Source organism: Vulpes vulpes, chromosome 11 (genome assembly GCF_048418805.1).
Source record: "Vulpes vulpes isolate BD-2025 chromosome 11, VulVul3, whole genome shotgun sequence".
Classification (NCBI taxonomy): domain Eukaryota; kingdom Metazoa; phylum Chordata; class Mammalia; order Carnivora; family Canidae; genus Vulpes; species Vulpes vulpes.
The window spans coordinates 84,984,097-85,007,253 of record NC_132790.1 but is presented as its reverse complement, the minus strand read 5'-3'; the positions used below and the strand labels follow the sequence as shown (position 1 = coordinate 85,007,253).

General features: G+C 37.3%; 1 protein-coding gene across 1 annotated transcript; it reads left to right on the top strand.

Moving 5' to 3' along the window:
* Window positions 1-585: 585 nt before the first annotated feature.
* Window positions 586-13,936, top strand: DBR1 (debranching RNA lariats 1). Its single transcript, XM_026018557.2, has 9 exons — window positions 586-892; window positions 1,462-1,832; window positions 2,503-2,627; window positions 4,914-4,994; window positions 6,769-6,854; window positions 8,497-8,721; window positions 11,564-11,644; window positions 12,059-12,204; window positions 12,706-13,936. Exons 2-9 carry the CDS (start codon window positions 1,636-1,638, stop codon window positions 13,397-13,399), a joined length of 1,635 nt encoding a protein of 544 aa, XP_025874342.2. The 5' UTR covers window positions 586-892; window positions 1,462-1,635; the 3' UTR covers window positions 13,400-13,936.
* Window positions 13,937-23,157: the final 9,221 nt, after the last annotated feature.

Genomic DNA, 23,157 nt, shown 5'->3' with positions numbered 1-23,157 from the left:
ACCGGCACTGAGGGGGGCACTTGATGGGATGAGCACTGAGTGTTATTCTATATGTTGGCAAATTGAACATCAATAAAAAATAAATTTATAAAATAAAAAAAGCATTTCTTGTATAATAAAAAAATCCAACACAGAAGGAAAACAAAATATTTTAAAAAGATTGGAAATATTAGGTCTCCATCCTTCCTTTTATTCTCTCTTGATTAATTTACACATCATTAAAGTTATATCTTGTAAATCTGAAAGAAATTGCCTGTAAATCACTCTGGGTACAATGTTTTTCAATGGATTTGACTTTTCCAGTATTTTCTTATTGTCATGGTTCTGCTCACATCTTCTGCTTACTTTTTAAAAAATATATTTTTATTTTTTTTCTTCTGCTTCCTTTTGAATTAACTCTGGTGTCATTGTTCCTACAATGTTATTTTACACAGATTTTTTAAAAAGAAAGATGGATTTGTTTTTACTTCCTGTATAATCCTGATTAGATTACTTTCTTGATTAAATTTGGCAGAGGTGTTTTACTGTTCTGCTTGTTTCTATCTTGGCCACTCCTTTTTTTTTTTTTTTTTTTAATTTATTCTTGAGATGCAGAGAGGGAGGCAGAGACCTAGGCAGAGGGAGAAGCAGGCTCCCTGCAGGGATCCCGACGTGGGACTCGATTCCTGGACCTCCGGGGATCACGACCTGAGCCAAAGGCAATGCTCAACCACTGAGCCACCCAGGTGCCTCTGGGCCACTCATTTTTTTAAATTGCCATTTTGGTTCTTTTCCTTCCTGGACGTTTTCTAGACATTCTTCCGCTTTCATTGAGTTTGCAGTCTAGTTATGCAAACACCTATTTGGTAGGAAAAATAAGAGTCCTCGGCTCCTTTAAAAAAACAAACAAACGGTAATTTTAATTTTTTTTTAAGATTTATTCATTTGTTTATGATAGACATAGAGAGAGAGAGGCAGAGGGAGAAGCAGGCTCCATGGCGGGAGCCCGACGTGGGACTCGATTCCGCGTCTCCAGGATCACGCCCTGGGCCGAAGGCGGCGCCAAACCCCTGAGCCACCCGGTAATTTTAGAAACTCTTCCGTGGGATAATTCAGAGACCCTCAGCGAGCTTTTAAAGTTTTATTTAAGAAATGATTTTCAGTTTGATGTGTCTTCTTAAAAAAACATCTTTTACTCTCTAATTCGCTTTCAGGAAATTTATCTTTGCTGTGAGAGGGTTCGTCCTAGGAAATGAGCCAGTCGCACGGGCTCACTTGCTTAATCTGGCTTAATTTTATCAAACTAAACTGCTGTTTCTGGGTAAAAAAAAACAAAACAAAAAAACCCAAAACACAACTCGGCTATTCTCGCCTTGATCTTTACCATCCGTCAGGCAGCTAACACCCAAGGACCCACGGAGCCAGGAAAAGCCCGAATCCTTTGGAAAGCTCTCTGGCATCCCGCGGTTCTCGCCCTTCCAGGTCACTCTCTCGCGAGACTTGGAAACCGGAAGTGAATTGTATTCCAGGCGTCTGCGCGAGGCGTGGGCTCGGTGTTGGCGGGAGCCGAGCGGGGCGCGTCCTCTTCGCGGTCCGGCCTGGGCTGGCTCTGGGGCAGGGGCTTGCGGGCAGCGCTCCCCGCCTCGGGCCGGCGGGATGCGGGTGGCTGTGGCCGGCTGCTGCCACGGCGAACTGGACAAGATCTATGAGACGCTGGCGCTGGCGGAGAGGCGCGGCCCCGGGCGGATAGATCTTCTGCTGTGCTGCGGCGACTTCCAGGCGGTGCGCAACGAGGCCGACCTGCGTTGCATGGCCGTCCCGCCCAAGTACCGCCACATGCAGACCTTCTACAGGTGAGCGGCTCGGCCCGGCCTGGGACCCGGCGGCGCGAGCCGTGACTCGGAGCAGTGGGTGGGGGAGGACCCGGACTGGATTCGAATCCCTCCTCCTTCCCCCCGCGACCCCTGCTGCCCCCCCTCCCCCCCGGCCCCGCCACGGACCAGCTGTCTCGCTTAGTTACCTTCTTTTGTTAACGCTGTGTCTAGGAACGGGTGCTGAGTGTCACTTTTCTCATTTCCTTCCACCTGTCTGTCTTGTCTGATCGAAGCCTGAGGGGATCAACCTGGAGGAAGAAGCTGACAGGTTAATCTCCCTTGTACTGGATAGGTCTCTGGGCGGCTTCATTTATTGACCCGGGGGTTTTTGGTGGACACCTGCTTTGTCCTCGTCCGCATCCTAGAAGCTAGGGTTAAGCAACGACACAAAGTTCTTGACCTCATTGAACGCACGCTGGTTTTGAACCCAAGGTGGCAGGCAGCCCCATCATTCTTAGGGACAAGCATAGGCAAATTTGTTTAGGGAGAGCTTTTTAGTTTTTTTTTTTTTTTTTTATCGTGAGCTCAGATTTTCCTTTGGACCTTATTTTGGTTTTCTGCTACGTCCACTTTCATAGGGATGCGTAATGGCTTTTCTCTATGCCTGATTTCTGCTATGCCAACTGACAACTTTACCCTTCTGTTCCAGGTATTACTCTGGAGAGAAAAAGGCCCCAGTTCTCACAATCTTCATTGGGGGAAACCATGAAGCCTCAAATCATTTGCAAGAGTTACCCTATGGTGGCTGGGTGGCACCAAACATTTATTATTTAGGTATGTGTTTGTGGGTAACTTTTTGGTTTGTTTGGAATGGAAGAGCCTGTCAGGATTTGTGTATTAGCTGGGCAGCATCTTGAGATGTATAGTGTTTTGGGAAAGCCTCTTAATTTAAGAGGCTTTCTAATTCTGAAAGTTTAATTTAAACAGGTAATCATGAAAATGTGTCCATGCTTCATGTAGTGTTTTAAGCAATATAGATAATATGACATAATAATAATGAATATAACTGCAGAGACCTTTTACACTATTTGCAGTCCTTTTATTTTTTCTTACTCTTTCTATTAAATTAAGAAAACTTAAAAAAAAAAAAAAAAAAAAAAGAAAACTTAAACTTGGGATCCCTGGGTGGCGCAGCGGTTTAGCTCCTGCCTTTGGCCCAGGGCGCGATCCTGGAGACCCGGGATCGAATCCCAGGTCAGGTTCCCGGTGCATGGAGCCTGCTTCTCCCTCTGCCTATGTCTCTGCCTCTCTCTGCCTCTCTCTCTCTCTCTCTCTCTCTGTGACTATCACAAATAAATAAAAATTAAAAAAAAAGAATACTTAAACTTATTATAATGACAATCGTTAAACACGCAAAAATAGAGAATAGTAAAATGAATTTTGTACCTACTAACCAGCTTCAACAACTATTATCATTTTGTCATCCTTATTTTAATCCCACTCCCCTCTAAACTTTTTTTTTTCCTCCCCTCTAAACTTTTTTTGTGGGAAGAAGTGACTAAGAGTATTTTAAAACCAATCCCAGCCATCAGGTGATTTCACCTATGAATATTTTGGTACATATTTTTAAGAGATAAAGGATTTTTTAAAAAATATCACAGCTACAGTACTATAATTATATACATTATTATATAGTACCATTATTATACTATAGCGTTATTATATTAACTAAAGTAGCAATAATTCCTCATTATCTGTTGCCTAGTTAATCTTCAGATCTCTGTGATTAATACCAAGAGGTTGGCTTTAAAATGGACTTGTTCAAGTAGAATCCAAGCAAGGTCCACACATTTCATTTGATTGTCATGATTCTAATGCCTTTTAGGCTGTAATGGTCCCTTTCCTCCCTTACCCCATGTCCTTTATTTGTTGAGGAAAATGGAAATTTGTCTTACAGAATTTCCTGCTTTCTGGATTTAACTGATTGGAATTTCTTATATGTTGTTTAACATTTTCCTTTCATCCTCTGCATTACTTATAATCTATATAATACTATATTTAGATTTACAGCCTGATTAGATTCAGGTTCAATTTTAGCCCTGTTAGATTATGCAGTCCTTTCTTTTTATTGAAATGTTTATAGTGGGGCGCCCAGGTAACTCAGTCAGTTGAGCATCCAACTCTTGATTTTGGCTCAGGTCATGATCTCAGGGTTGTGAGATTGAGCCCTGAGTTGAGTTTTTTGTTTACGGTGAAGTCTGCTTGAGATATTTTCTCTCTCCCTCCCCTTCTGCTCTTCTCCCAGCTCATACTTTCTCTCTTTCAAATAAATAAATAAAATCTTTAAAAAAAATAAATGTTTATAGCTGTAATGATGACCTCATAACTTCAGGAATGTATATCTCTACTTCATTGCTGGTTGATTATTTGACAATTGCAATATTGTGAAAAAATTTTTGAAGATGGTTAGTCAGAAATGAAATATCGAAACTGCAGGTTCTTGAGGTACCTGGGTGGCTCAGTCGGTTATGCATTGCCTTCAGCTCAGGTCACTCTCCCAGGGTCCTGGGATCCAGTCCCTGCATCAGGCTCCCTACTCAGCGGGGAGCCTGCTTCTCCCAATCCCTCTGGCTTTCCCCCTGCTTGTGTTCTCTCTCTCTTTCTCCCTCTCTTTCAAATAAATAAAATCTTAAAAAAAAACAAAACAAAACTGCAGGTTCTTATTACTTTATACCTGTTGACTTTCAGATGTATAACATACAAATTTATCATAGGACATTTTTCCTTTTTTCCTCTCCAACCCACTATAGTATTTGATTAAGTACCAAATTATGTCTATTTTTCCCTTAACGCACCTAATTTCATTTATTCCTTCCTTTCTGCTTAGTCTCTTGCCTGTCTGCTTCTATGCCTCTCCTTCCAAGTCTCCTTTATGTATTGTTGGCATATCACTATGTAAGAGTTCATCATGAAAAAAAAAAAAAAAAGAGTTCATCATGACATTTAATTTTCAAATAATTTTAGGGCCACATGGAGTTTTAGGCCTTTAAACTCTTCATTTAGTTAGTAAAGAGATTGCTTCTGCCTATTTTTATTTTATTTAACTGTGTACTTTTTCAGGTTTGGCTGGTGTAGTAAAATACCGAGGCGTAAGGATTGGTGGCATCTCTGGTATCTTTAAATCTCATGACTATCGAAAAGGTATATATTCTTCTGAGAATTGTGTTTAAACTTTAGAACTTGCATGTCTCAGGGTAACTTACACATAATTTATAGTTTGACGTTTTCATTGGATTTTTTCTCTGAACTATTATTATTTTTTTAATGAAATATTTTATACATGTAAAAATGTTGAGAACTTTGGAACATATTATTTATGTATCCATTGTCTAGCTTTATCAAGTCTTTGTATCTTGTGATTTTTAGTTAGGATTTCAAAGAAATAAAACAGTACAGATACAGTCAGAGCTCATGTTTAATCTGTCCTCAGTCCCATTCTCCTTTTATTCTTCCCTTTCCTCACCAGGCAGTCATTCTTCTGAATTTGGTGTTTGTCATTCACTTGATTATGTCATTATCAGATATGTAACAGCTTTAAACAGCATTTAGTTTGGCATGTTTTAAACTTCATGGGAATGTATCATTTTGCACATATCTTCTTGCAACTTGCTTCATTGTTTAATATGTTTTTGAAATCCATGTTGATACATATCACTCTATTCATTTTAACTTATAAGTAATATTCCATTGTAGAAATATACCACACTGTACTTACTCATTCTACTATATCTGAAAAAATTATACCTTGCTTTTAAAGTTAAAGAAATAGCTTGGGTTCACATTAATTTTGAAATATTATGATTGGCAGCTAAAACTTATATCCTCAGTGCAACTGTTAAATCATAAGTCTGTTCCCTGCTGCCCATGGTCTTAAACTATTGACATGGGAATACAGAAATAGGCTTTCTCCTTTATGGCAAGTGTGGGTGCAAACTATCCTCCATTCTTTGGAAAATAGCTGGTAATCTATGAAAATTATAAAAGCACTCTGACCCGGGAGTTCTATTTCCAGGAATGTAATGTACAGATATATTCCACAAGTGCAAAATGATGTGTATACATTTTAAAATTTCAGCCTTGTTTGTAATGGCAAAATGTAGGAGCTAATTAACTATATCATGATAAAACTATACAATATAGTGCCATGAAGCTGTTTTTTTTGAAAAAAGAAAATAAGCAGCTCTATCTGTAACATATACAAAGAATTCCAAAATAAGTGAAAAAAAAAACATGGCACAAAATATGTAGAAACTACTGCCATTTGTGTAAAAAAAAAAAAATGAAGGGTAAAGAAGTTTGTGTATTATTATATGCATAATTGATATCCCTGGAATAAAATACTAAAACCTGATTAACACTGGTTGCCTCTAGGTAGTGTTACTGGTGGCTGGGGGACAGGAATAGGAGGATCCCTGCCTCCCATTGTTTTAGCAGCTTTGTAGAGGTAAAACTTACATATTTTTGGAAGTATACAATTCAGTAATTTTCAGTAAATTTATAGGATTATGCAACCATCCAGATTTAGAACATTTCTATCATTCCCAGAAGTTTTGTAGTTAATTCCTGCTCCCACCCCAGCCCTACACATCACTGGTCTACTCTCTGGAGGAAAACTCCTTATTCTGTTCTGATGGTATCTTTTAAATTTTAAACTATGTGAATGACCAACATATTCCATATTAAATATAATTTAAAAAATCATAAACCCCTCAATTATTTAGAGATTTATAATTAGTGATCACTTATTAGTAGAAAATACCAGCATTTTAAGGACAGTGTCTTCATTAAATTTTTAAGAACCAAAAACATTAATGATAGACATCAGTTTTGGAGAAGTGTGTGTATGTATATATATATTTGTACTTGTGGTATTTAAGGGAGTTGAATATAGCTTATTTCTCTTCTTTAATTTAAGGTCATTTTGAGTGCCCCCCTTATAATCCAGCTACGATAAGGAGTATATATCACGTGAGAAATATTGAAGTCTATAAATTAAAACAGGTATGTAAAAAGTACATTATAGCAGACTTGAAAAAATGTTAAAGTAATTCTACCAAAGTGTATTTTGATCATTTTGGTGTATGACTCCCAAGAAGAGCCTAATTCAGTATTTCTAAAATTTGGATCTTGAATTACTTTTAGGAGGTTCACAGATTAACATTTTTTAATTCTAATGTTATGAATTTATTTTAGGGAGTAGTAATAAAATAGAACATTTAATCCATGATTTTAGATATTACTACTTAGGTTAAGGCTAGAAAATATATGCTGGCATAAAGTGATACTTTAAAGAAAATACTAAAATATTGTAAACAATGGTACTAAATAGGTAATAAATAGTGGGAAAAATTAGAATATGGTAGTATTGTGAGGGTGGCATTGGAACACTGGCTTAACTGGAGAGTAAGTGAAGCTAGGTTTTTGTTTGAGGATGCATTAAATGGTTGACAGTGGGCTTAAGCGGTTTTCACAGAAGATATTTCATATAATTGCCACACAGTTTAATGAAGTAAGTGTTACTCTAACTTGTCACATTAAGGATGCGAGGCCAAGGCTCAGATAGGTAAGTAGCCTGCCCGGGATTTCTCAAATAGTTAAGTGATGGAGCCTGCCTAATGCTCTCAGGCCCTTCCCACCATACCCTACAGTCTCTGTAGGAGCATAAGGATGCTTGTGGGCATTTCTTTAATATCCTACTCATAACAGTTCCCTACCTTGAGTGCTTTTCCCTTTTGCCCATTTCAGTCCTCTACCAGTCTTTGAAGAACTAGCTTAGATGCTAGTGTTAGAGTTTTTTGTTTGGTTTCGTTTTTAAGGTAGGTTCCATGCCCAGCGTGGAGCCCAATGTGAGGCTTGAACTCAGGACCCTGAGATCAATACCTGAGCTGAGATTAAGAGTCAGATGCTTAACTGACTGAGCTGCCCAGGTGCCCCACCAGTGTTCTAGTTTAAAGCCATCTCCCTTCTCTGAATTTTCATTGCACTTACTGCTTGCATCAGTTATTTGGTGATTCATCATACCTGTCTTATATTGTCTTGAAAACTTATTTTAATTTAGTTTTCCAAGTATTTATTGCAGATTACTTGAAGGTGCTAGGGATCAGTAAAGTTTGAGGTGTATTTTGTGACCTCCCCATGAACACACCAGCCACCTCAAATACTGCTAACATAACGTACATAGTAGTAAACAGGATATTTTAGGTGTATGCCATGTGAGTCCATTAGAAAAAAAAAAAAAGAATGTACCTTTGGATTTTACTGTATTATTTACATCAGAGATCTCATGAAGTCTGATGTCTCTGTGTCTTAAAATAGTTTCTTCACTAAAAGGGAAAAGAATAATGGTTAATATATATTTTAGAGACCCTATATAGCTGGTTGGCAGTCTGATCAAAGTGTGTCTGTATTGCTTTGCCTTGCCATGGAAGATACGGGTGATTTGTGAGGAGAGAGAAAGCGATTTCTTTTTGCTTAGATGAGTGAGTTCTTAGTGACTTCTGTGACCATCTTAATAAAGTTTCCTTAGAATGAATTACAGAGAAATCTAAGGATCTAAGTGGCAAATGGTTGTGCGGTGGTGGAGAGAAAGTAGGGGATTGCTTTTGGTTAATCTGTTTTTAAAAGTTTTCTTTTTCTGTTAAAGCTAAAGCAGCCTATGGACATATTCTTATCTCACGATTGGCCAAGAGGGATATATCATTATGGAAATAAGAAGCAACTTCTTAAGACTAAATCTTTTTTCCGACAAGAAGTGGAAAATAACACATTGGGAAGTCCTGCTGCCTTGGAGCTTTTAGAGCACTTAAAACCTACTTACTGGTTTTCTGCACACCTTCACGTGAAGTTTGCAGCCTTGATGCAGCATCAGGTAGAATACAAAAGTATTTATTCTTTGATTTAACAAACACTCATCAAATATCTGCAGGCTAAGGCACTATTGGCCCAGTTGTAAATTTAGAGAAAGAGATCAGAGATAACTTTCCTTTTGCAAATAACTCCATTATCCTCGGGGAGAAGAGACCAGCAGTGATTATAAAATAGTGTAATAAATTTATGACTAAAAGTGCCAGGATACTGTGGGAGCCACCTGTGGTGAGAGAAGGGGAGGTAGATGGAGAGATGAAGAGATTGAGAATGTTTCCCAGAGGAATTGGTTATGCCGGGAAGCAGTAGAATATAGGTGACACCGTCTAGGTAGAGAGACCTGTTTGTGCAAAGGCTAGGGGCCTAATGCCCGGCATGCTGATGGGACTGCAGCAGTGCCTGTGGCTGAGGCAGAGGGAGAGATGAGGCCAGAACAAGATCAGAACTGCCTTCCGGGCCATACCCTGGAGTTTGGGATTTTAACCAGAAGGTAATTGGGGAGTGATGAAACCGGACTTCATTTCAGAAAGATCAGTTTGGTAGCAGTTTTGTGTATGGATTATAGTAAGTAAAATGGGAGGCAGAGGAGGCTGTATAAGCAAAAGATGAGATTCTAACCTACGGCAAAGAGGGAAAAACAGAACTCAGGTTCCAGAGTTTCCTTGGGAAATGGGGGATGATGGTGCTGATGGTGCTCAATGGAAGATAGAGAATAAATACATGCTTACAATTAGGCCTTCAGAGAGATGTGTGGTTCTCCTTTTCCCCTCCCATTCTCACCAAACTCTGACTTTCCCCATAAAGTATTTCACAGGGGAAAAACATTTAGAAATGTCCTGAGTTAACAAGATTAGAGAGTTTGTCTCAAGGCTCTTATAGAATTTCTTTTCTTTTTTTTTTTTTTTTTTTAAGATTTTATTTATTTATTAATGAGACACACACACACACACACACACACAGGCACAGAGGCAGAGGGAGAAGCAGGCTCTATGCAGGGAGCCTGATGTGGGACTCAATCCCGGGTCTCCAAAACCACATCCTGGGCTGAAGGTGGTGCTAAACTGCTGAGCCACCTGGGCTGTAATTTCTGAAAATCTTTAATGTGTTATGGGCACTGCCCCTTTCTCCAAGAGTGAAATGTGGCGTGCAGTGCTTCCTGAACTTGACCCCACACGTTCTTGTGGGGGTACACTTTAATGATGTTCTTCAAGTATAGTGTGGAAAGTTCTGTTTGAAAACATTCCTGTAGGCCCTAGCTGTTGTGGGTTGATCCTCACTCTCCAGTTTTACTGGGAAGAGGAGGCAAGGTTACTCCTTTTATTTCCCTTTGGGCCACTGCCAAAGTAATTATCCTCTTGTAAGGTCCAAGTCATCTGTTCATATCAATCACTTTTTCTACATCTGTGTTACTGTCTTTTGTCTTGTAGGGCTCATGACACTCCTGGATTTTTATTGAAGCATCAGATTTGGTACTCTCCTCTCCATCCATCTTCTGTTGTTAACTGCAGGGACTTAAGTCTCTGAATTAACGTGTTTGATCCCTTTTTCTTAGCTCCTCAACCTCCTCTGACTTTGCCAGTGTTCTCTTTCAGCCCCTTTTCCAACACCAAAGACCCATTTTCTTCAGGGCAGCCCTGCTGCCACAATCTGCCTATAATCTGTGTGCCTTCCACCCCATTCAGCTCCCCCCTCCACCAATAAACTAAAACTGGCCCACAGCAGGACGTCCCATAGCCTGCTCCTTGTCTGTTTTCTTCCATGTGCCTTACTGTTTTCTGGGAGTAACTTTGTACTGCATCCAATATGGCCTTCATGTTTGTGACCTACTGACATCTGCCCATGTTTCTTTCTACCAATTCATTCTTTAAAAAATAGTTTCATTGGAGTATAATTTACATAACATAAAATCCACCTATTTAAATGTACAATTCAGTGAGTTTTAGTATATTTCCAGACTCCTGGGTGTTTCCAGAGCAAACGTCACATAGCCCAGTTTTAGGACATTTCCAGCACCCCAAAAGATCTTTTTTTTTTTTTTTAAGATTTTATTTATTCATGAGAGACAGAGAGAGGCAGAGACACAGGCAGAGGGAAAAGCAAGCCCCCCTTACAAGGAGGCCGATGCAGGACTCAATCTCAGACCCCGGGATCATGCCCTGAGCCAAAGGCAGGTGCTCAACCGCTGAGCCACCCAGGCGTTCCCCCCAAAAGATCTTTTGTATCTTTTTGCTGTGAGTCCATGTTCCCACCCTTAGCCCCAGGCACCCACTAATTTGCTTTGTGTTTCTATGGATTTGCCTTTTCTGAACATTTATATAAGTGGGATCAAAATCCATAGTCTTTGTCTTGTGGTTTCTTTCCTTTGCTTGTTTTTGAGGTTTATTCATGCAGCAAGTTTAGTATTTATTTCATTTTTATTGTTGAGCAGTATTTCATTCTGTGAATGTATCACATATACTTTTGGGGTTATATCTAAGAGATCTTTGCCTAACCCAAGGTTATAAAGATTTTTTCCTTATAATTTCTTCCAAAAGTTGCTTAGTTTTAGCTCTGCCAGATTACTTTTAAGCTATTCTGTTATTAACCTTTGTGTTATGTGCTTTAACAGTATCATTATCATCAGCATTGGGTGTCTGCTTTGACTTTTGTAAGGACGTTGCAGCCAGAGAGTTTAAGTGCCTTGCCCATTTCACTAGTGGTTATAGAACTAACTTATTTTGGAATAGTGACAGTTATTTCTTTGACATACAATCTTAATAAAGATTGTTTCCATCCTATTCTGTGTATGGATTACCTGTGATGTCTTAACTAACATTTTTTTCTTAAATCATGTTTCATATTTCTAGGCCGGGGATAAAGGACAGACAGCTAAAGCAACCAAATTTTTAGCCTTGGACAAATGCTTACCACATAGAGATTTTCTTCAGGTAAAAAGAAAATGAAATAACTGCATAGTTTTGCTCTTCCAATGATTAGAAAAATATTAATTTTCCCTTTAGAATTTATTTATGCTATCTATAATTTAGGTATTTTTAGAATTCCTTGGGAATATTTAAGTTACATTAGTGTTTTTAAGCCATCATTCCTTTTAAATTTTGGTTTTTTTTTTTTTTTTTTTTTTTAAGATTTTATTTATTTACTTGAGAGAGAGGGAGAAGCAGACTCCTGCTGAGCAGGAAGCCCGATGCGGTGCTCTATCCCAGGACCTTGGGATCATAACCTGAGCTGAAGGCAGATGCTTGATCGCCTGAGCCACCCTAAAATTTAGGCACCCCTAAATTGTATTATTATATTGAAATTCTTAGAATATTAAAAATAAAAGTATCAATTTCTTCCTATAGGTAATAGAAATAGACCATGACCCCAATGCTCCTGAGTACTTAGCATATGATATCGAATGGCTTACTGTTCTTAGGGCTACCAATGATCTTATTAATGTGACTGAGAAGCTATGGAATATGCCTGAAAATAATGGCCTGCATACAAGGTGAGTCTGACCTTATTTAGGGTTTGCTTTCTGTTGCATGCCCAATTTTTGTTCCCTCCACTCTTTTCTTTTCTTTTCTTTTCTTTCCTTTTCTTTTCTTTTTTTTTGAAATGAAGGGAATTATTATTAAGTGAGTGTCAAAATAGTGAAGATTGACTGGTATAAATTTCCCATCTAAGGGATAGAAAAATGGATAATTGAGTACCAACCCAAATAAGTTTATGAATGAACAAGCATGCATAAAATGATAATATGATGGAGATTTGGTTCACATGTTAAAATAATTTATGATTGTTTTAGAGCGTGAGTTAAGAACAGTTTTTTCTAAGAATTATTTTTATTCCAAAATAGTCCTTTGGCAAATTAACTATAATTTTATTAAATGGAATTTTTATATATGGTTTATATTTTATCCTTGCACACAAAATCCATTGTTAGATTTCATCTTTTATTGTCTGAGGCTAATAAAATGTAAAAAGCTATTGTTTTGGACTTTTGTAGATGGGATTATAGTGCAACAGAAGAAGCTATGAACAAAGTATTGGAAATACTGAATCATGACCTCAAAGTTCCATGTAACTTTAGCATAACAGCTGCTTGTTATGACCCTAGCAGACCACAGACACAAATGCAGTTGGTTCATAGGATCAATCCTCAAACTACTGAATTTTGTGCCCAACTTGGCATCACTGACATGAATGTCAGGCTTCAGAAGGCCAAGGAAGAACATCATTTGTGTGGTGAATATGAAGAGCAGGATGATGTGGAGAGTAATGACTCTGGAGAAGACCGTAGTGAATATAACACAGATACATCTGCCCTGTCCTCTATTAATCCAGATGAAATAATGTTAGATGAAGAAGAGGAAGATGAAGATAGTATTATAAGTACACGTAGTGACATGAATACACCATCTGCAGAACCTTCTTCTGATCAAGCTTCTGACTTCTCTGCAAGCTTCTCTGATGTCAGGATCTTGCCGGGTTCCATGATTGTATCTTCTGATGATACATTGGGTTCTCCAGATGGCAGAGAGAGGAACCCTGGTGAGGCTCTGGAGTCAGGGGATGGAAAGGACTTAACCGAGTTGCCATCAAAGAGGCTGAGTGATGAACATGAACCTGAACAAAGAAAGAAAATTAAGAGGAGGAATCAAGCCATCTATGCTGCAGTGGATGATGATGATGCAGCATAAGACAGTTTACTTGTCTTAGTATTATATGTAGATATGTGATTTTTGAGACCATATTTTTAGAGTTGGATTTTTGACTCAAGATTAATTTTATAATAATGAAGATACATAAAGTTTTAGTTAGGTATTGACTTTGTCTTTAGTCCTTTGTATATTTCAGAAAAAAATATTAAAATTTCATATATTTACTTGATCGAGTACCTTTTTTTGAAGATGTTTATTACTCATTTTCATTTTTTTCAGCAAGCACTTACTGAATACATATTTTGTACTAGGCATTCTTCTGTAAGATGGCACTATAAAGATGAGTTAGACAGGGATTTTACCTTCAAGGAGTTACTGCCACTGTGAATATTTTGGTGTATAAAATATGGCATATTTATATTTTGTTTTGCAAAGTCATTACTGCATGTACAGTTTTGTATGCTTTCTTATTTGTTATAAATATTTTCCCTCGTGTGCTCCTAACGTCTGTCAAATATGATTGAAATTGAAGATGATAGATACAGTTTCAGGAAATAAATTCCTTTGAATACTAAACCTGGGTAAACATAAAATTTTACACGTAACTGCTGAGATTCATATAACCTTGTAGACTTTGGCATATTTTAGCTTTAGTTTTAATTTTGAGGTAACTGTAGTAACTGTGTGCAGGTCATTTTGGGCATGGTTCAGCCTAGTATTAATTACTAGCAGGGATTGAGTTGTACAAATGCTACCCCTTGTGCTGTTACGGATAGCTAGTAGTAGAATATTTTTAAAAATCCGCATGGAAGAACTATACCTCCGTCCTGTCTCTGGTTAAAATGTCTGGGTTGATTGAGGAGATGGTTGCCATGTACTTTGGATCAGCAGTCTTGAATTCAGACTGTTGTAGAATATCGTCATCCCACAGTAATCCAAACTCAATCCAAATCCAATCCAAACTTTCTCCAGTCTAGGAGAAAGATTTAGCAGTTGGCTTCCATCTTGTCAGCATCTGACTTGAAAGTCAAGCACTTTACTGCCATCTATTTTTACTTTCTTTTATGAGTTGACTATTTAATTCACATTTTAATTTTCATTATTTGCATAAGGTATTTAAAAGGTATGGATTTCCCCCATCACTGATTTAATGGAATCCAGTACTAACATTTAGGTCCCTCCTCCCCAAAATTCTTTAATAAAGATAAATAAAAGCAGAAAGTAATTACATATAAAATAAATAACAGAGTTCATAAAACAAAAACAATCCTTTAGCTTGCCCAATCAAGAAAGAAAGCACAAATGCCAAAAGACATATAAATAAAAGGGAGAAATAGCCAGTATAACAGGATATTCAAACAAACAGGATTACTCTCATAACTTAGTACAAATAAATATGATAATGATTACTTTCCTAGGAAAATAGAATTAGCTGAAATTCATCCTACTGGAGATGGGAAGTACCAAATCTTTTAAAGGCCCGATAATCCCTAATATAAGGTAAACTTACAAAATGTGGAAAAATGAAGGAAAGTTTAGTTTTTATGAAGCAAGTATAATGTTGATACCTAAGTCTGATAAAGATTGCACAAAAAAACCACAGACCAATCTCACATAAGAATATTGCTGCTGGGATCCCTGGGTGGCGCAGCGGTTTGGCGCCTGCCTTTGGCCCAGGGCGCGATCCTGGAGACCCGGGATCGAATCCCACGTCAGGCTCCCGGTGCATGGAGCCTGCTTCTCCCTCTGCCTGTGTCTCTGCCTCTCTCTCTCTCTCTCTCTGTATGACTATCATAAAAAAAAAAAATAAAAAAAAAAAAAATAAAAATAAAAAAAAAAAAGAATATTGCTGCAAAAATCCTAAATATTAGCAAACAATCTATAGCATATTTTAAGGTAATTTAGCATGACTGTTAGGTGGTTCAGTATTAGGAAGTGTATCCATATAACTCACATAGTAGGTCTAAAAGCAAATGTGGTTATTTCCATGGATGATAAAAAAGCTTTTGGCAAAAATCAACACCCATTCTGATATTTTAAAAAGTAAAATCTAGGGGCGCTTGGGTGGGCTCAGTTGGTTAGGTGTCCAACTCTTGGTCCACTCAGGTCATGGTCTCCTGGGTCTTGAGATTGAGCCCCCTCTTTTTTTTCCCCTAAGATTTTATGTATTCATGAGACACACATACAGAGGCAGAGACACAGGCAGAAGGAGAAGCAGGCTCCATGCAGGGAGTCCAATGTGGGACTCAGTCCCCAGTGTCCAGGATCAGGCCCTGGGCTGAAGGCAGCACTAAGCCACTGAGCCACCCAGGCTGCCTGATAGAGCCCTTTCTTATTGAGCTCCATGCTCAGCAGGGAGTCTGCTTGAAGATTCTCTCCCTCTGCCCAACCATTCTCTCCTCTTTAACAACAACAAAAATCTTTGGAAAAAAAAATAAAATCTAGAATCTTGTTTAAAGGGGAAACACTATTGGCATTCTCATCAAAGGGAAGTAATCAGAAAGTCAAGGAGCAAGACAGGATATCCGCTACCTCCATTACATTTTAATATTGTATTGATGTGAAGAGCAAAACAATTTTTCAAAAGAAAACAATGAGAGAAATCAAGGGGCAGCCCCGGTGGCGCAGCGGTTTAGTGCCGCCTGCAGCCCGGGGTGTGATCCTCGGAGACCCAGGATGGAGTCCCACATGGGGCTCCCTGCAAGGAGCCTGCTTCTGCCTCTCTCTCTCTGTGTCTCTATGAATAAATAAAATCTTCAAAACAAAACAAACAATGAGAGAAATCAAGATTGCAAAGAAAGGCAAGTGCACACAAATGACCCAAAAGTTTAGATGGAAAACACAAGAAAATCAAAATTAAAACTAATACAGCATAGTAATGAGTAATACAGCAAGGTAGTAAGATAAAAATGAACATACAAAGCAATAGTTTTTATGTGCGCAATTACCAGTGACTGGTGTGATACAAACAATATAAAAAAGAAATACTTAACAAGAAATGTACAAAACCTATAATGAGGAAAACCTTAAAATACACCTCAAAATGCAAAAGTAGATTTGAACTAATGGAAACATCTCTTATTCTTGGACAGATAAACATTTTAAAGATGCCCATTCTTCCCAAGTTAGTATATAAATTTAACATGACCCCAATCAAAATATCAGTACATGTTTTTGTTTTTTGTTTTCCTGGAGCTAGACAATTTACTTTTAAAGTTCATATGGGGGGATGTCTGGGTGGCTCAGTCAGTTAAGCTTTGCCATTGGCTCAGGTCATGATCCCAGGTCCTGGGATGGAGCCCCAGGTCAGGCTCCCTGCTCAGCAGGAAGTCCGCTTCTTCTCCCTCTGTCCTACTCATGCTTTCTCTGTCACATACATACATACATACAACATACATACATACATACTTTAAAAAATCCACATTTATTCATGTGGATAAATAATTTAGAACAGATAGGAATATCCCACCCCCACCCCCAAAGCGCAGTAGATTTTGCTGGCCATATCAGCTATTAAAACATACTATAAAACCTCTATAATTAAAACAATGTAATATTGGTTCATGGATGGACAGACCAGTGGGACAGACCAGGAATAGATCCAAATATATAGAAAATTTTAGCAAATGATTTAAGTGGCATATCTAATCACTGAGGAAAAAAATGATATTTTAAATAAATAGGGTTGGATCTCTGGATAGCCATTCACAAGTAAAAAAAGCTTATATATATATATGTTTTGAAATGTTTATATATATAATAATATATATTTTATCTGTTAACTCCAAATAGATCAAACTTACAAATGTGAAGAATGAAACCATATAAATAGCATATGAAAGTCTGGGTAGGGGTGTCTGGGTGGCTCAGTTGGTTAAGCTTCTGACTCTTGGTTTGGGTTCAGGTTGTGATCTCATGGTTTGTGAGATTGAGCCCCATGTTGGGCTCTGCACTCAGTAAGGAATCTGCTTAAAGAATCTCTCCCTGAAAAAAAAAAAAAGAATCTCTCCCTGCCCCTCCCTCTTCTCATGCATGTGTGTGTGCTTGCTCTGTCTCTCTCAAATAAATAAATATTAAAAAAGAAAACCTGGGTAAATTTCCTTATAACCTGGAACGGAGGAAAGCCTTTGTAACTGTATCTCAAAATCCAGAGCAGTAAAGGGAAAGATTGATACATTTTGAATACACACAAAAATAGGTAATTTTTGCATGCAAACAAAACAAAACACCAAAAACAGTGTTAAAAGATAAATGTCAAACTGGAAGAATGTATTTGCAACTCATTAAACAAAGAGCTTACGTTTGCAAAATATGAAAAGCTCTTTACATAGACCCAATAAATCCACTTCTACAAATAAAAGAAAGCATAAACACAAGAGTATTTGTTGTGCTATTATGTGGAATCACAAAGGATTTGGAACAATCTAAATCTCACTGGAGAGATTTTGTTGAAGGTTTATGGCAGCATTATTTCTAATACCTAAAAAGTAGACATAGCCCAAATGTCCATCAACTAATGAATACATAGATCAACTAATGAATCATAGATTCCATTCAATGGAATATTATTTAGCAATAAAAAGGAAGGAAGTACTGATACATGCTACCACATGGATGAATGTTAAAAATATTATGGTGAAAGAAACCAGACATACAAAAGCCACATATTGTAAGATTTCCATTTAGATGAAATGTCCACAATAGACACATCCATTGATACAGAAAGTAGATCAGTGGTTGCCTATAGCTGAGGGAAGGGAGTGAGAGATAATGAGGAGTGACTGCTAATAAATATAGGGTTTCTTTTTGGGTTGATGAAGTTGCTCTATCTTTAGAGTGATGGTTACACAACTCTGTGAATATATTGTGGATATAAAAAAACCATTGAGCAATACATTAAAAAAAAGAGAGAGAGAGAGAGAGAGGCACCTGGGTGGCTCAGTGGTTGAATGTCTACCTTTGGCTCAGGTTGTGATCCCATGGATCCTGAGATAGAGTCCTGCACCGGGCTCCCTGTGGAGAGCCTGCTTCTTCCCCTACCTATGTCTCTGCCTGTCTTTCTGTGTCTTTCATGAATAAATAAGTAAAATCTTTAAAAAAAAAAAAAAAAAGGGAGAGGCCCATGAACTGATACAGACTGAGTTTCAGGTTATATTAAGTTAAAAACAAGGCAGGGGGGCCAGTCATTAAGAAATAAAAGTTTGCTTCCTAGTCTTCCTTTTTTCCTTTTAATTTTGATTTTGTAAAACATTTACATGTTTCAAAAGTCAAAACTGTGTAAAAAGTTATACTCAGATATTTTGCTCCCATTCTGAACCCCTTCACCCAGTTCCTCCATTCTCGACTCTTCATCAGTTTCTAGTTTATTCCAGTGTCTGAGATGGTGATGTTGCAGGGGAACCTTTAAAGTGGTAGGAGCTCAAAACTTGTAGAGGACATTGACTTTTGACCTGCACGCATCAACTCCTCTTTCTGGTAGTAAAAATATTATTTCTTTGGGAATCACCTCTCCCGCAATGGTGGCCTGCCCTCACCTGTCTGAGGGCAGCCATGGGGCTCTCCTTATGCCAATCAGATGCTGTTTCCTTAGCATATGGATCTTGATCAGAGATAAAATGATGAGAGTCATTGGTGCTTCTTAGTTGGAGCAGCAGCACACTGACAAACCTGTTGAGTAGTTTCTCTTACATTCTCAGAATTTCTCTTCTCTAAGCATAGGGTTTCAGCCTTCCTTTCATCTTCTAATCCCCATCTCCTTATCTCCGTCCAGTAAATTCCCCTATTGTTTAATTTAGCCAGCCAGAGTTTTGGTGCTTGCAGCCAAAATACCCTGACTGATACATATGCTCCTGAGTGTTAATGAGCTTGTAATTGGAACCGGGGAGGAAAAGGCAAGATAAGAAAATTATGGTCCTCATCTATTATGATTTTCTTTAATTCTTATTTATCAGCTTAGGCCATTCATTTATTTATTCAAGAAATATTTATTGAGATACATACATCCCAGGCACTATGCCAGGGATACAATGGTGAGAAAAATCAGGTATAATTCCAGCCTTCATGGAGCTTATAGTACAATGAGGGAAATTAATATTAATAAAATAATCACCTCAATAATTATGAAATTCCAACTGTAGCAGTGTGACAAATGAGAGGAATATGGTGCTACAGGAGCAAATCAAGGGGACATTTGATTCACAGGTATTGCTTAATATAATACCAGAAGTCTTGGTTAGAGCTATAAAAATAAGAAAGTAAGAGATACAGAGGTTGGATATTTGCAGGCCGCGTGTATGTAGATCACTCATATAGAAAGGAAAAAAAAGCAAAATGAAAAGATGCATAGAAATAAACAAGGCCAACAAAAGTTTTCCAGGTACAAAGAGAACCTCAAAGATCAGTAGCATTTTTCTCAAATAGCAATAACCAGTAAGACAAAAGTGATAGAGACAACACAACAACCACAAAAACAAAAACATTTCTGGAAATTATCAAAAAACTCACAAGACTTCAATGAAGAAAAATAAAACTGTATCAAGGAAATAATTTAATATTTAAATAAATGAAAAAATAGTCCAGGATTCTGGATGTGATAGCTTAATATTGTAAAGTTGTCAATTGCTGCCAAATCAACAAATACCAATGATCACAAACCACCTAGGACTCTGGTACCGGTAATTTAACAAATCTGGAAAGTTAAATTTTTTTGAAAAACTTTATTTATTGATTGATGAGAGACACAGAGAGAGAGAGGCAGAGACATAGGCAGAGGGAGAAGCAGATTTCCTGCAGGCAGCCTGATGTGGGACTCAACCCCAGGACTCTGAGATCATGACCTGAGCCTAAGGCAGATGCTCAACCATTGAGCCACCCAGGGCCCCTGGAAGGTTACATTTTAATATAAATTATAGTAGTGATATTATGAAGATTCAAAATCAGTTTCTAAAAGTATATAAAAGCCTGGTAATAAGAAAGAGAATTGTGAAATATTGATGTGACCCATAATTTTATTTTTAATATCTTAATATCTCAAAGAACTCCAAAACATTTCAGTTGATCTCCTTTGTTCATTTTTGGACTTCTCTGTGGATTGACTTATTGAAGCCAAAGCAGGAAGTTCCTAGTGATTTCATGAATTTTTCATTAATAATTATATTAAACTTCGAACCGCCTTCATAAATCCGCGTTCATCAGTCATTGGTGGGATATACAATTGTTCTTCCTTAATTTAATTTTTTTGAAATTGCTTACATATTCACGTGGTACAGAAACCCAATAGTACAAGGTACATCCCATGACAGATCTGTCTCATTTCTGCCAGTCGCTCAGTTCTTTTCCCTGGGATCAACCAACATTATCAGTTGAATTTCCTTTTCTCTTCTGAGAAAGATAGTGGTAATCCACACATTCTTTTTTTTTTTTACTGTGTTTTTTTTTCACACTTAAAAAAATATATAGTAAGTAAATGTATGTCTATATAAAAAAGTCTTCCTTTTTTATGGATGCATATTATTCCATTTACAGATGTATCTTCATTTATTAAACTAGTCCCTTCTGATGGACGTTAGGTTGTTTCTAATCCTTTGAAAATCAAAACAATGAACATGAAAAGATACATTCTTTTGCTGGTGTGCAAATAGATTTCTAGGATAAATTCCTGTTAATGAAGTTGATGGACACAGAGTACATTGGTTTATATTTCAATGAGTATAGCTTAACTGTCCTCTGCCGTGGTTGTACAAATTTATGCTCCCAGCAGCATGTTAGAGTGATGGTTTGTCCACACTTTCCCCAATGCCTTGTGTTATTAAACTTATGGGCATTTGCTCATCTGAGGTAAATATATCCCAGGGCAGCTTTCATCATCTTATATGTAGGGTCGAGTGTCTTCATATATTTAAACCCATTTGTATTTCTTTTTGCTGTGAACTGCCTGGTCGTAGCTTTTGCCTGATTTTCTACAGGAATAAAGTTTAATTTCTTACTGATTTTTAGGAGTTGTTATGTAATAGGCAATATAATTTTGCTATTCAATTGTCTCTGACTACTAAGGAGTCCATAAATCCTGCATCTTTATGTGTTTTTATAAAATAAAATTGTAAAACAGTTAAAACATGGCATCAGAACACCCTTGAGACAAATGTATAGTTATTGAATCATTTTAAGGTGAACACCACTGTAAACTACCATCCAGGTCACCCAGGTAGCTAGAAAGTTGCCATTTACCCCAGAAATCCATCCAAATGTCCCTCTGACATTCTGTTCTGATCTCAACACCCTCCCTTCCTCCAAAACTATCCATTTTCCTGTCTTTTATAGTAATCACTTTCTTTGTTTCTTTATAGCTTTTCACTTGTAGGCAATCCTAGACTCTATAGCTTAGTCCTGATCATTCAAAAAAATGGCAGTGTCTTTAAAGATTCTTCCAATCTTTAGGACTCCCCTCCATCTTTCCTTTTCTTTACTCCGTTTCAGATGATGATCTCAGGACTTCTGTGTAGTTTTCTATAGTCTAGATTTTGTTCTTGGTGCAGTTCAGCACATTTCTCTGTTCTCTGTATTTCCTGCAAACTGAAAGAATAAGTAAACTTTAAAAGATAAAGTTTGATAAAGCCAGATTCTTTATCAAACGTAGATAAAATCCCTTTGAAAAGACCATAGGTGGTGCTGTGGTCCTTCATCAGGAGGCACACAATGTCTGGTTTTCTTTCTTTTTGTGATATTAACAGCTTTTGATGGCCAATGTCTAGAACAATTACTTTATTGGGAGTTGCAAAATAATGATATTCTAATTCATTAACTTATTTTTCATTTATTCATTGAAATACTTTATATACATTTGTAAGGTGGAGTTATTTTTATAAGAATTCTATTTTTATAATCAATAACCAATAGTGCAATTTTATGTGGGGAAATATAGGATGAATACTTGATTCTTTCTCTTCCAAGTTTTTAGATAGTGAATTGAATCTCTATCATAATCCAAAACTGGCCAATCAATTTGGTTTTTTTTTAATCATTATGAACCATTTAATCATTATGAATCATTATGGATTTAAACATACTTGAAGAGTTTCAATCAGTTGCACTTAGGCCTTTTAAAGCTAAGAGTGTTCTATTTTTTATTTTTAAAAAAATTTTAAAGATTTATTTATTTATTTATTTATTTGTTTGTTTATTTATTTTAGAGTGTTCTATTTTTGTTCAGTAGAAATGCCTTGAGTTGGTTTCTGAATCATTTTCACATGAGCCTAGTAGCTTCCTTTATCTGATGTGAAGACATAATCTTGACTTATCTCATATTTGTTTTCTGCCCAAAGCATGAAATGGATCACTTCCCCATAAAACCCTTGTTTCTCTTAGTGAAAAATGATATTTCAAAATCGCAATCTGGGTACAAGGATTGCTAATTGCTACCAAGGATTGATCGCTGTTTCTAGGCTTCTTCAATGGACAAAGGTAGGAAAAGTTTATACACACACACACACACACACACACACACATCCCAAAACTCTTCATGAGTTCATACTGATATTTCCAACTAAAATTCAGTACTACAGGATGTTTTACTTAACCTCTTCTATAATACATCCATACCTCCTATCTTTTACCCTGGAAATCTTGATTTCAAGAACCTAGAGTACTAAATAAAATTAGAATCTCCTATAATCACTCATTTACTTTAACCTCTAATACACACACACACACACACACACACAAATTCTCAGTAATACAATTACTGAGAATAGTCATTTTTTGCATATGTGCGATTTTCTCCCCATTTTGGATTTTTGACT